Source organism: Phalaenopsis equestris, unplaced genomic scaffold (genome assembly GCF_001263595.1).
Source record: "Phalaenopsis equestris unplaced genomic scaffold, ASM126359v1 Scaffold000515, whole genome shotgun sequence".
Taxonomy (NCBI): domain Eukaryota; kingdom Viridiplantae; phylum Streptophyta; class Magnoliopsida; order Asparagales; family Orchidaceae; genus Phalaenopsis; species Phalaenopsis equestris.
Window position 1 is genome coordinate 877,698 of NW_018164955.1, and position 14,860 is coordinate 892,557.

General features: G+C 37.7%; 1 protein-coding gene across 1 annotated transcript in view; it reads left to right on the top strand.

Annotated features, from left to right (window-relative positions):
- The window catches only part of LOC110028573 (exosome complex component RRP45A-like), a 49,889-nt gene extending 38,246 nt beyond the window's left edge, over positions 1-11,643 (top strand). Inside the window, 4 exon segments of the mRNA XM_020730476.1 lie at positions 4,024-4,258; positions 4,261-4,297; positions 4,407-4,465; positions 11,394-11,643. Of these exon segments, the coding sequence (XP_020586135.1) occupies positions 4,024-4,258; positions 4,261-4,297; positions 4,407-4,465; positions 11,394-11,608 (546 nt within the window). The 3' untranslated portion in view covers positions 11,609-11,643.
- The last annotated feature ends 3,217 nt before the right edge of the window (positions 11,644-14,860 follow it).

Genomic DNA, 14,860 nt, shown 5'->3' on the forward strand with positions numbered 1-14,860 from the left:
CGAAAGCTTTTCGAGAGGGGAGCGCCGAAAGGATGAATCGCGATTCGCGAACAGTAGGGTTAGGGTTGCTGTGTTTTTAAATTTTAAGTTATGTACTTATATTAATAAATATATAATACTTTATATTAATTATAAAACTTATATTATTTAACTATATAATATTTATAATACTATTTACTAAATTATATATTATAATTCATACAAGTTAATTTTTTAAAATTTGATAAATTTTTAATATATATAATATAATTATTTTTAAATTTCATAATATTATTTAAATTATTTATATTTCGAACAAAAACGAATCGAACACGAACGAATAGGTCATTGTTCGTGTTTGGTTCGTTTAACAATCCAAACAAAAAAAATTGTTCGTGTTCGTCTCGTTTGCTTCTCGTTTGCTATCGAACGAACCGAACACGATCTGCTTCACGAATCGAACACGAACTGTTCGCGAACAACGAGCTTTTTTGACAGCCCTAAGCATGACTGCGAGGAGGATGGTTGGCTGCTGCAGGAAACATCAAAGGAAGCTGTTTTCTAGGAGGCAGTAGCAGGGAAGGTAATAGCGGGATGCGCAGGAAGGATAGATGAGGATGATCACCACCGGAGCGAGATATAGTCGGAGCACCACTCGACCCTTGGATGCAACCCTGGATGGGAAAATAGAGATGTTGATGGCTGTCCATTAAATCTGTAACTTGCTTCTTCTACTTCTCGCACTCAGCTGAATGTATATGCTAATCAATTTTGTTTGGAGGAATCAACTCTAGAACGAAATGTAGTGCAGACTGGGCAACTCTCAATGACAACCACTCAGGAGAGACCTCTTTTTCTCTGGAAGGATATGGTTCTCACTATCGGATGTTCTTTCTCACAAAACACGTAAGGAAGATTTTAAAGCTACAATTCAGTGTGCTCGTCAGGCCATCTGATTGTGGGGGTGCTGCTAAACTAAACTAAATTTTAGTACCAATATTAATTCATATAGTTGTCTAGAAGTAGGTCAAAACTTTCTCATCTTTTGCATATTGAATTTGCCTAAACAGTGGTAACTTAGGAGATGGAATGTTTGTTTGAAAATTTTGAAATTAGTTTATCTAGAATTATCATGTGTTTGATGTCTGTTGCTCGAACTTATGACTCTCTTGGACCACTAATGTCCGTTCTTTTGATGCTTCTCTTATTGCCAGCAGAAAAGGTAGTTCGTGGCTTCGCATCCATAAACTTTGCATGAACGCCAATTATCTCAGATTCACTATCTTCTAAATCAACTAATGTTAACCCTGGTGGAGTATCTCTTATCAATTTCACTTGAATCGCTGTCGTCTCTTTTTTGTCGTCTGAAAGTTGAGACTCCTCTTTGGAGGTTTCATCCTCTCCCGTGACTGTATCCCTTTCTTTTACTGTTCCCTACTTAGTGAAAGAGATCACACTTCTATTTGGCCAATCAGACACCACATAGCCAAAATTGTGACACTTAAAGCATTTGCTGGCGGGGTGGAATTTGGAACTACTGGCTATGTCCACCTTTTCTCCACTCTGTTCAGTTTCCACCTATGGCTGAGTCGACTTAGGTGTCCCATTGGTTGTTTCTTGATGCTTGATCTTGCGGTTGAACTCTGTCTGCAAGATGAGGTGATCGCTTGGTGATGTTGGGATTGTTGAAGCTCCAAGAACATATAGTGCCTATAATGTGTAGGTAGGTAGTTGCATTGCATCTCTCTTTTCATCTTGAGCCAGGTAGTGATTTTGCCTTTTCCCTCATGCTGGCATTGGAGCTTCAAATTTTCTTACCACATCTACAAACTCTCCTTTAACTTGATGGCAATTATTCTTTGTGATCTCCACGTCCATCAAATTTTGGTAAATCCACATTTACTTCAAGATCCCGACTTCTCTGATTTTTCCTGCCAAATTTTTGGGGTAGTGGAATTTCATCCTCGGAGTTTGTCTGGTGAAGGGGATTCACTTCATTCCTTCGATTTGTTGAGTTATAGTTGTGGCTACGGGTGACCCTTCCAGATTGGCTTCTCTCGAAGGCAACAAACCTCTGTTGCAGTTGAAAAATTTTCCGCTGCATATTTTCCATAGGATGTTCTTGGACATCTTGTTACGAATTTCTTATAACTGACATTGTGACATTTCCTCTCGATTAGGTTTTTGTCAATTGTGTCCTTGGTGATATGGTTAGAGTTTAGGTTTGAGGGGTGAAAGGGGGTGTATTGGATTGTCTAGAGTGGGACAAATTTTTTTTTTGGGGCTGATTTAAAAAATCATCAATGGTGTGGGGTTTTGGGAGATTGGTAATCCTATGATAGGAGTAGGGTGAGGCTAGCTCTGATACCAAATGATACCAAAGTTAACCAAACAACAATAAGAAAATCAAATATTAGTGTTGAATTTAAATAGGGAATTACAAACACACAAACGGAAATAGGAAATACAACTTCATGACACAAACTCACACCTCCATGGGTGGTGGTGGTCGATTATGGGGTTGGAAGGGCGGAAAGGAGCTAAAGTGATGGTAAGGGTGCTGCTAGGTGGCAATAACAATAACAGGATGTTTGGCAGTTGTAGAAAGAATTTTGGTGGCTGAAACAACGAAAAGGCGGCAAGGAGGATGTTTGGCAGTTGGAGGAATAAAGGAAGCTTTTTTCTAGGCGGCTGTAGCAGGGAAGGCAACAGTGGCAGTGAAGGGAGGGATGTGGAGGAAGGATAGATGAGGATAATCACCACTGTGGGAGCGAGATACAATTGGAACACCACTTAATCTTTAGGTACAACCTTAGATGAGAAAACAAAGACGCTTGTGGCTGTTCTGAACCGGCACACGACAAAAATAACCCTAGATCCCCACAAAAATAAATATATGATAACAGGATAACTAGGAGTAGCCTAAGCGGATTGACAGATTCCTCAAAAAAGACAACTCTTGCACCGTCCAGTGTCGTGGGTCGGACGCTCATGTCACACAACACACAATTCTTATGCATTTACATATCTCACACCTAAACTTTGATATTTACACACATAACTCTCGAATCTTTAATTCCATAGCTTTAAAGCACCAAAGTGCTTTGTATGTAAATATGAAAGTATCGGTGTGAGATATGTAAATACATGAGAATTGTGTGCTAAGTATGTAAAATTTCCTATCTGATTTTACAATTGTATAGAGGGAACCAAGTATTTCTCAAATTTGAAGATTTTACCTAGTTCCACAAAAGTAGACAATGGAAATATATTATGGAAAATAAATATTAGCATTGAATTATTGTTTAGTATTGGAGTAACTATGCGTCTGCTCTAATGGGGAAGGTTCATGTGCATGGTAACATTGGAAGAATTTTTATCCATGCTTGGAACTATTATCATCCGCATAAATATTGTATTATAAGTAGACTTTTACTTATAATTCAAAATAAAATCTATCTGAAAGGTTATCTTATTCAGGCGACCCTTTTTTGTTTTATCCATGGGATTACTTGCAATTAGATCATTCCATATTTACTTTGGATCTGTGAAATATTGAAGGCTTGCTCTGTATTGGTGACCCAAAAGTGGGTTTCTCCATCCTCCACACAACTTATGAGGTTTTCATGCAGTAAATTTATGGAATTTATCAGGAATTTTCTGAATAATTGTATGTCATTTAGCTACACTGGCGTAAATTTGTTCTAAAAGTATATGATTCTTTGCGTATAATTACAGTTTGAGACAGTTTAGGTTTTTCATCACCAGCCAATTATGGCATGTTTTATATATATATATATATATGTAATTTATTATCATTTTTTTAAAGAAATGACCAGAGGCTATTATACAAGCCTCTAACTACCCCTAATGTGCCTAACATTTCGAGTACCACCTCCTTAAGGCCAATTGTGCCAGAGGGGATTTGAACCCTCGACCTGAGGGGTTTTATTCTGTGGATGCTATATATACATGGATTTATGTATGTATGTAACTATATATATATATGCTAACCATTTCACTTCTTGCTTTAACCTGTTTTAGGTGGATTCATACAACACTGCAAGAGCACTTCGGAAAGTTAAACGCCATACTTCATTGGTGGCATCTGATATTACTGTACCTGCTGTTGTCATGAAGGATGATCAGATTGCTCACCTTGCTGGACATCTAGCTCAAAAAATCAAAGAGGAATCCAAAAATATATTTGATACAGAAAATGATAGTATTCCAAAAGGAACTGTGTTCTATCTAACAAAAAAAACATCGACTTCATCAGAAAGGATACTGATTCATTTATTGGTGGCCCTTCAAATTGGTAACACTTCTATTTTGTTGCATTTGTAACAGTAGCACATTTTATTTATATGGAATTTTGGTACATAATTTATCTGGTTTGAGTTCAGATCAACTGCCTTAATGTGCAGGGATCCATACTCTCAGGGCATACCCCCAAATTTTGTCAGAAGTGCCCATAGTTCTCCAGGTATTCTGTCTCCTACATTACCAGAAAGTGTGCACGACTCTTTTTTGTGGTCCCTCTTTTGTTTCAAAATTTTTGTAGGAAGATTTACATACATACCACTAAATTCCTATGTATTTACATATCTAACACCTAAAATTTTAATTCTTACATGCATGCCACCTTACATATGCATAAAAAGACGTGTTTTACTTTGTAGGAGTAAAAATGGTTACATATGCATAAAAAGACGTGTTTTACTTTGTAGGAGTAAAAATGGGGTATTCTTAGTATGATATGAAAGATTTGGCTGGTGTAAATGTAAAAAGTAAAGTTAAATGATGGTATTTTGACACAACATGAATGATTTGTCTGGTGTAAATGTAAAAAGTAAAGTTTAGGTGTTAGATTTGTAAATGCATAGAACTTGGCTGGTATGTTTGTAAATGCCCCATTTTTTTAAAGCAAATGGTTCCAAAAATATTTAATCCTTAATAATGTTATCAATTGGCGTGGGATCTTATTCAATGGTACATGCTACCCATTAATGTTGATGGAGAAGTTATGAAAGTCTATCATTAATTTTGCTGCAATGATGCTGTTTATGGTTCTACTTCAGGATCATCTTTATTATTCCTGTTGTTTGAAGGAAGAGACTGGTGTCCCGCTCTTTGTAGCAGCGGCAAAGCTTCTTTATGTATTGCAAATTATTTGTTTGTTGTAACCGGGATTAAACATTAAAGAAAGGTACTAATAGTGGGGTTAACCCAAATTTTAACGGAAATATAACTTTCATTGCTAAAGTCAAATAGTGATTACAACCAAAGACACTCGAAATTAGAAAACAACAAAGGATATGGCACAAACACAACTAGGGCTTAGGTCGAGGGTGGGGGTGTTGTGGTTTGAGGAAAAGCCTGCATGGAAGTGGTGAGATTATTAGAAGGCAGCAAAGACGACTATGGTTGGTTGTCGGATAGTAGGGAGGTGGGCGGCAATTAGGTATGGTGGGATGGCTGCAACAGGGAGGTGGTGGCAGGGTGTTTAAAGATGTCAGGTAGGCTGTAGGTAGTGGATAGGGGCCTGTTGAAACTTGAGAGTAGCCGGTCGTAGGTAGGAGGGAAAATGAGACATGGCGAATGTGGGTGAGGCCGGTCAGCTATAGTTAGGAGTTCAGGGGGTCGGCGGTCGGGTAATAGTAGATGGTTGTAGGTAGGAGGAGGGAAAAAGGGGGAAATGCAAGTAGATAACCACCTCCTTGGAGTAGGATATAGTCAGATCTCCACCTGTTCTCAGATACAACCCTAGCAAGGGGAAATATGCCAACGATAGAAAAACTGAAGCAAAAAACTGAACCCTAACCAAAGAAAACATCATGTGGGAAGCTTGACACTAAGCTTCAATTCAACTGAGCAGCTCATCCAGAGATAGACAGTCCGACAGAGGTGATGAACAGGAGTATGGGAACCTTTTGAGGTGCTTTGTGGGAAAGAATATTAAGTAGTGGGTCATGATCCTAGCCCAGGCCGAATTTACTTACAACTGGTCTGTGAGTCAGACCAAGAGGCGCATTCTATTTGAAATTATGTATGGGCACAACTCACTTACTCCACTTAAGATGTTATCACTCATTCCCACATCAGAGATTAGTGAGGATGTTGAGAAGAGGGTGCAAGAGATTCAAAAGTTACACGAAAAGGTGGCAAAGGAGATTATCAAGCATAACCGTAAGTACTAGGCACAAATAATTAGAACTCGAAGGAATGTGACTTTCCAAGAAGAGGATTTAGTATGGATCGGGTTGAAGAAAGAAATATTTCTGGTGGGATCCGCTGGAAAGCTTAAGCCCAGGGCAGATTGGACCTTTAAGAAATCTCAAGAAACTGAATGACAATGACTACAAAATCGACCTACCAAGTGGCTATAATATTTCTGCTATTTTCAATGTAGAAAATTTGACTCTCTGCAATGTGGAACCACACAATTTGACGAATGAGGTCAAAGTTCTTCCAACTCATGGAGGCTGACATGAGACTTAACCCTATGATGAACAGACAAGGGTTGTTGAATCAATTCAACATAGTAGGTTCAAGGGACGACCGACCCTTCCTATTGGGTTAGGGTTGCCTCCCTAGAGAAGAGGCTTCCCCTTAGTTATCTATTATTATATATATAGGGTTCTCCAGAAGTGACTCAGAAACTTGACATTTTTGTTGAAGGTAATGATCTCGGGTATCCCGTGTAGTCTCACAACCTCTCTGAAAGTACAAGTTATCTATATGTGATGCATCCAACTTCCGATGTAAATGTACAAATTGAGCCCTCTTCAAGAATCTATCCAACACAACCATCACAGAATGCTTGTTTTGGCGTGTCCTCGGAAGACTCACTACAAACTCCATGCTAACATTCACCCACGAGGCATCTAGTATCAATAATGGAACATATAGTTCTGCTTTAGCCCTCTGGTTTTGGCCACATGAAAAACACTGCATTGCCTGACATGTTGTTGCACATTTCCCGTGAGTTGGGACCAAAAAAGTAGTCTTGCACGAATGCTAGAGTTTGTCTTTGCCAAAGTGACTTGCAAGTCCTCTATCGTGATTCTCCTGAATGATGGACTCCCTCAACGAACATCGAGGAATCACAACTTGTTCTGGTGGAACAGATAGTTATCAGCTCTGTGATACTGCCCGATAGACTTCTCCTTACAATGCTCCTAGATCTCTTGGAAATATTCATCTGTCCCTTACAATTTCATTATCTTGAATCCCATGACTCAAGTTTGCATAGACATGATCAGCAAATGACGGTGGCTTAGTGCAGCTGCTACACAATTCTGACTTCCCTCCTTGTGAACTGGAACGAAGCCAAGAACTCCACCCAAGAAGCATGCCATCCTTTCAGCTTATTCTGGTGGTTCAAGAACCTTTCAGCTTATTCTGGTGGTTCAAGAACCTCAAATCCTCATGATTCATAAATAAAGTGAACTTGCTTGTCAGCAGACAATGATTCAATTGATTAAGTGCTCTCACGATCGCGAAGAACTCTTTGTTGTACGTCGAATACTTTCTTACAAACTCATTCAACTTCTCACTAAAGAAGGTTTTGGGTTGGTCTTCCTGGTTTGAGGTGTCATACTCCACCTCAAACAACTTATTGAAGTCCAGTAATGCCAATACTGATGCTTGAATCACCTTCTCCTTCAAACTATCAAAATTGGACTGAGCTGTCTACATCCATTGGAACTTTTCCCTTTTCAAAACTTTTGTCAAGGGAGTCGTGATGGTGTTGAAGCTCCTGATGAACCGCCTATAGAATGATGCTTGCCCTAAAAACTATCTCAACTCGGTAAAGGACTGTTGGGGCGTCCAGCTCATGATGCCCTTGATCTTTACAGGATCCATTTGAATGCCTACACTAGATACAATATGACCAAAAAATTATGTGTTGTCAGGAAGTGACACTTCTTTGGGTGGGCACACAGTTCCTCGGATTGCAAAACCTCGAAGACCGTCCTTAGGCGTTGTAAGTGCCCCTCCTAGGACCTGTTGTATACAAGAATATCTTCGAAGTACACCACTATGAACTTCCAATGTGAACCTGGAACACTTGATTCATACCGAGAGGCATGACTGTTCACTCGTGTAATCAATCCCAGCTCTTAAAAGCAGTTTTCCACTAGTCCCATGGTTTTATTCTGATCTTGTGATATCCACTGCGTAAGTCAAACTTGGAAAAGACTGGCTCCATGCAATTGATCCAAGATGCCATCCTGGCGAGGTATAGGAATCCTATATTTGATGTTGATTTTGTTGATAGCTCAACTATCAATACACCTCCTTTCACGATCTGTCTTTCTTAGGCACTATCAGGGCAGTGACAACTCACAGGCTGGTATATCATGTACCTATTGCTCTAATCAATCATACTCTGTAGGTCTCAATCTGTAGATAGACTAGTTTGTCAGCACCTATCCAAGGATGAGATTTATGGCATGCTGAGTGTCCCTCAGCAGTGGGAACTTTTCTGGAAGGCTTTCAGTCTATCATGTTCTGATAGTAGAGGCTTCATAGGCTCTGGTATCTCAATCTCCTCGTTAGTTCCTTTTAACATGAGTAAAACCAGTGCCACTAGAGCTACTCTACTGAATACATAAAGGTGGCTCGTAAGACTATCGTCTCCTCTGTGATATCTTCTCTCGCATTCCTGATGGGCAAAAGGAACTATGTCTTTCATATTTTTTGAACGAATAAGTGTTCTTGAATTTTTTGTGTTGGGCCTTGTGGTCGAACTGCCACAACCTCCCCAACAAAATATAACAAGTGTACATGAGTATCACATCACACCATACTTGCTGGTCCACACAATGGAAAACTCAACCAAATACTGTTGGTCTACATGTATCTCATTTCCTCTTTTCAACCAGGTAAGTGAATAGGGCTGAGAGTGTTTTTGCATGACTCAATCTAGTTTCTTCACCAGCAGAGTGGATACAATATTCTCACAGCTCCCAACGTCAATAGTAAGGCTGTAGACCTTCCCTCTCACGGTACACCTGATATGAAAAATGCTATACCGTTGCCATGAATGATCTTTCTTTGGCTTAGTCTGTAGGACCCTCCTTATGATTAGCTTCTTTCCCTCGTCTCCTTGGAGTTGATGTTCTTCATCATGATCCTTCGTTGTTTCCTCCCCACTCCCTTTCACTATGGCACCCTTATTAGTGAAAGAAACAACTCGACTCATATGACAGTTCGAATGTTTCCGTAGTCGCGACACCTAATACATCTCTTGGCAGGCACAACACTAGGCGTGTTGCTCTTCTCGGACTTCTTGCCACTTAAATTCATCTTATCGTTCCCCTGCCCAGTTTTCCCAACTCCAGATGTAACATTATTGGTAGCTGCAGCTGTAGGTGGTTGCCTGAATGAGGGTGGTTGTCTGCTTTGTTTATGTTGTCTGCTTTGTTTATGTTGTCTCTCCACCTTCAAAGCTAAGGTATGGACATCTCTCAGTGACTAATAGGGCTGCAGTTGAACAACATTATTGATAGTTGGCTTCAGGCCTCCCAAATATCTAACCATAGTATGTTCTTTTGCCTCGACCAACTCACATTTTATCGAAGGTGCTCAAATTGTGTCGTGAACTTCTCAATTGATAGGTCTCTCCGCTTTAAGCGATGGAGCCTCAGAAATATAACCTGATGGTAGTGAGGAGGCAAGTACTTCCTTTGCATTTCCTTCCTTTTTTTCTTTCATCTGATAATCTTGTCACCTCTCTTCTTTTTTGCCTCTGCAAATTTCCCCACCACAACGAAACATTCTTTTTCAATTTGATGGTCATGAGCTTCACTCTCTGGTCTTCTGACACCTGTTTGTATTTGAAGATTCTCTCAACTGCTGCAACTATTCAATGAAGTCATATGGATCCATCCTTCCTTCAAATTTTAGTAGATCCACTTTCACTTTGAAATCTTTATGTCCTCCATACTGATAATGTATTTTGAAGTGCCGTGATCTGTCCTCCTCATCACTGAAGTTCTCCCTAAAGAAGGGGTTCACAATCTCATCTCTTTCTCCTCTTCAACTCTTCGTATCACGATCGAGGGTAATTTCTCCTCGGTCCCGTCATCAATCTTCACGAATCTCTATTGAAGTAGATGGATCTCTCACTATATGTCTTTTTAGGTAAGTTTTGACATTTGTTTCCTTGGTGGCATGGTTATGGCTTGGATTGGTGGGAGTGGAAGAGGATAATAGAATGGGGAACATAAAGATATTTGGGGGTGTGGAGGTAGGTTTGGGGTAAGACAGATGCTAGAAAGCCTAGGATATAATTAAGATTAACTTTAGTTTGATACTAAATAATACAAGAGTTAACCCAATTGATGAGCGAAATGTGACTTTTATAACTAAAATCAAATGGGGATTACAATCAAAGACGCTTGAAATTAGAAATTAGTAAATGACACGACACAAACTCAATTAGACTTCGGTCGAGGGTGGTGGTGCTGCAGTTTAAGGAGGAAAAACGCTCATGGAAGTGGTGGGATGGTCGGAAGGCTTCAATGGATGGCTTTGGTTGGTTGTCGAATAACAGGGAGGTGGGCAGCAATAAGGTATGGTGGGATGGCTGTAGCAGGGAGGTGGCGGCGGCAGGATGTTGGAAGAGTCGGGTAGGCTGTAGGTAGGGGATAGACGGCCGACTGAGAGTAGCTTGCTGCAGGTAGGAGGGAAAAGCAGCAATGGCGGTTGCGGGTGAGGTTGGTTGACTGTAGGTAGGCGGTAGGGGGGTTCGGCTGATAGTAGCCCACTGCAGATTGGAGAAGGGAAAAGTGGAGGGAATACAAGGAGATAACCACCACCACCTTGGAGCAGGATACAAGTCAGATTACCACCTATTCTCGGATACAACCCTAGCAAGTGAGAAAGCGCTGACGGCAGAAAAAATTGAACCCTAAGCAAAGGAAACAACATATATGTAATAATTGATAACTAAGGGGGAGCCCTTTCTCTGGGGTGGCAACCCTAACCTCATAGGAAGGGTGGGCCAGCCCTTGAACCTGCTGTGTTGAACCGATTCGGCACCCCTAGCCGGTTTAGCATGGGTTTGAGCCCCGCATTAGGTACTTTAGTAGAACCTCTACAACTTAAATTAAATATTCAGTTGTAAGATTGAATGCCTACTCATCTTATCCTCCATACTTTGATAAGAATCTGAAGATAAAATCCAACGGATTTTTCATGTAAGAAATTTGTTAAGTTGCAGTTATATGACATGTATTTCTCTGCTTTTTCCTGATTTTTCATGGAGCTATGATTAATAAACTTTAGTAGTTCATATTTTTTTGTTATTTAGAGCACAAATTTGCAGACCTTTCAAGGAGTTTCTTATGTTTATGATTGTGGCTTCTGTACCAATAACTGAAGAGTGTACGGTGATTATGTAGGATCATCTACACTGGATCCAAAACAGGAAGTAAGAACTGTCCAAATGCGGATTGAAACAAATTCTGAGGAAACAATGAGAAATAATGCTTCTTCCGGCTTATCTAGAACATCGGACATGAGCCAGCTAAGAATCACACCAAAGAGCTTAAAAGATGCCGTAAAGCCTAAAAGTGAAAGGAAAAATAGACTGTCCTCTGGCAGTAATGCGAATTAAATTGATTTATGGCTGGCGAACTCATTGGTACATTAGGTACTATCTTTTTCCTTTAACTGCAGCTTTCTTTTCTTTTTGATTTTTTTAATTCTTATTATTGGACCAATGACCAACTAGTTTTGCACCATCTAAAGTGGTTTGTTAGTGGTATTGTTTCATACTCGAATGTGTTGGCCTTGGTTTGATTCCTGCAAAAAATGTTGAATTTTTTCCCTTCAAAAAGATAAAGCTGGGTTTAGGTAGATCTAAAATATTTATTCCATCAAAATCAAAATACTTACAATCTGTGTGTGTGCGCGCGCGCGTTTAAAGGCATCATTTTTTTTTCAAATAAAATTTTTGCTATTTTTATTTTAAACTCAACTTGATTTAGCCTACTATAAATATAAGTTATATCAATTTGGGTCATAACCCCCATGCTACCCCTCTTTTCTCCCTTACATTAGTCCTCCCAGAGGCAGGGGCAAAATCAACCTCTTATCTGAGAGGGGAGAGGCAAACTTACTACATTTAACAAATACAAACAAATAAAATAAAGAACACAATTTAATACAAAGTCTTGTATTCCATTATCATTGATAAATCAATACATATTACAAACTTTCAATCTAATTTGTATATTTTGATAACATTGCATAACTTCATTCGGAAGGAAATCAAAGAATTTTTTGTTGATGTATGATATGAGTTATTGATTAAGCCAGTCATCACTCATTCAACTACACAATCAGTTTTTGATAATCTTCATACCAGAGAATGCTCTCTCAACTGTAGCAAAAGCAATTGATAAAATTAATGTCATGATACCAAGTCTATAAATTAAAGGATACACACCATCCTTCTTTGTCTGAACTAACTATTTTGTAAGATCAGTAATGCCATTTAGAGATGAGAAATCAACACTACTGTGCATATCAATAATATAAGTGAATAATTCAGGCTTTAGTGTCACAAACTCAATAATAGAAAAATCATAATGATATAATTCTATGAGACAAATCAAATTTCCCTCGTCAAAAGCTGAGAATGAATCAATTGGGTTTAAACATGTCACCCAAAGAAGTGGCTCAGTACTTGCTTTGAAGAAATTATTGTTCAACTCTTGAAATTGAATGTTGATCACATTATAAAATAACTCACTACGATAATGATGTAAATTTAACATTTTTTCACCTCTACATGTTGACCAAAGATTAAAATTGAAAATACAGTTCATATTTGGAATATTAATTTCAAAAAGATTACAAAGGCAAGACATTTTATCCAATAAAGAATCTCATACATTCTCCCTCATTATATGCAATTTTTGCTTGGATCTTGCACTAGTTTTATTACATTCTCAATATCTTGATCTCTTCTTTGTAAGGATTGTGATATTCATTTGTAATATTTAAAATGACAATAATTAAATGCATTGTAAAATTAAATTCAAAAGATTCTATTCCATAGATTATGATACAAACTTCAATTGATTGCTGATCATGCATTCCATCCTCCTTTACTCTCTCAAGTACTTTAGTTACATATACATACATTTTTGTGAGATTGATTATAATGTGAAAATTTGAGTTCTAACGGGGTTTACCAGCTTTAAGTAAATCCCTAGTTTTAAGATGTAAAAGAATCCTCTGATGTTGAATGATTTTGGGAACATCAATCCTCTTATAAGAAGCTTATACTATATTCAAAATTCTTTATGTGAACTCAAACATAATATGCTTGACGATTATTATGAAGTATAAGTGCTTTTAAGTTGCCTCACATATTAGATGTCAATCATAGCCTTGGCCACGTATTCTATACAAGCTTGCTAATATGGATTCAAGAGTTGTCTTGATTATAACTGCATTTATTGAGGAAGCATGTTGGATACAATAAATGTTTCAATAATTTACTCCTTTTTATCAATATGTCTTACTGCAACTATTAATTGTTCTTTCATTGATACATCACGAGACTCGTTCACTATAATAGAAAATTATGAATCACCTAAATCTTTCATGATAAAGACGAGTTTTAGTTGTTGTTGCTCGACAAAGTTGTTTATGAATTTTTGGTGAAGTTAACTTTAACTTTGTACTGACATTTTCAAATGTAACTTTTTTCACTTCTTCATTATGATTCGCAAGGAGATGAAATAATCTCAAATAATTTCTTTGATTAATTGATTTAAATGATTCATCATGACCACAAAGTGATAATTTTTGTCATAAAATGAATCGAATACAATCAATTGTTGCAATCAACATATTCTGATATTCATTTTTGTTTCTCTTATCCTTTACTCAAAAACCGCATAGCATAAACACTCTGTATTTTGTAGCTTTATCAAATAATCAAATTTCTGTCTTGCTTTATCGTGATCACTATTATGTTTACCAACACGAGTTAACAGTTTTTCATTTTTCTTCTAATTTTTAAATCCTTCGTCAAGAAAAGAATTTGCACCACTTTGACTTGTAGTAACTTATTCTTGAAGTCTAAATATATAACAATAACGGCAATATGTTCCTTCTTTCTACATACTATATTCTAATCGAGTTGAATACTCAAAACTATTTTGAATTAAATATGTGTGCAACATTCAAATCAATATTTGAGGAAAATCATGACACTTTTTTTAAATAAAAGAGATAGATAAATGCATACCTGTATGTGGCTGTAGAAATAAAAGCTTCAGTATAAAATAAATAATGATGGCTGCAAAATGTTGAATATGTTACTGAAACAAAAGAAACAACATTCAACATTGAATATTTAGTTCAAAATCTTACCTCTGACAGTGAATGCTCAATGTTCTTCATTGCCATCAAAGATTCACAGATGAATTGGACACTACTTAATAGAACCAAACATGGACATTAGCACATCCACACAAATTTGTTTAAGATGGCTTAAAAATTGCAAGTAGGTGTTAGATATGTAAATACATAAGAATTAAGTGGTATGTATGTAATTCTTCCAAAAATTTAAGCATTTAATGCATGACTTCTTAATGTTTTGGCACAAACTATCCCTTTGAAGGTTTACATTTTCAAGTCATACAAGCAAATAAGTGGGAAAACATAACCTCAAGTGTATAAATAAGTAATTCAGAAATGAAATAACCTTCAACTAGAGGGAAAAAAAAATTGTTTTTTTTTCCACATAAACCTCGTATTTGCGTATAAAATTACACGCATTAGTGCATCAGTAGGCAACCATATTAAAAAAAATGTCCCGACGATGAATGTCAACATTTTTTACAACTCA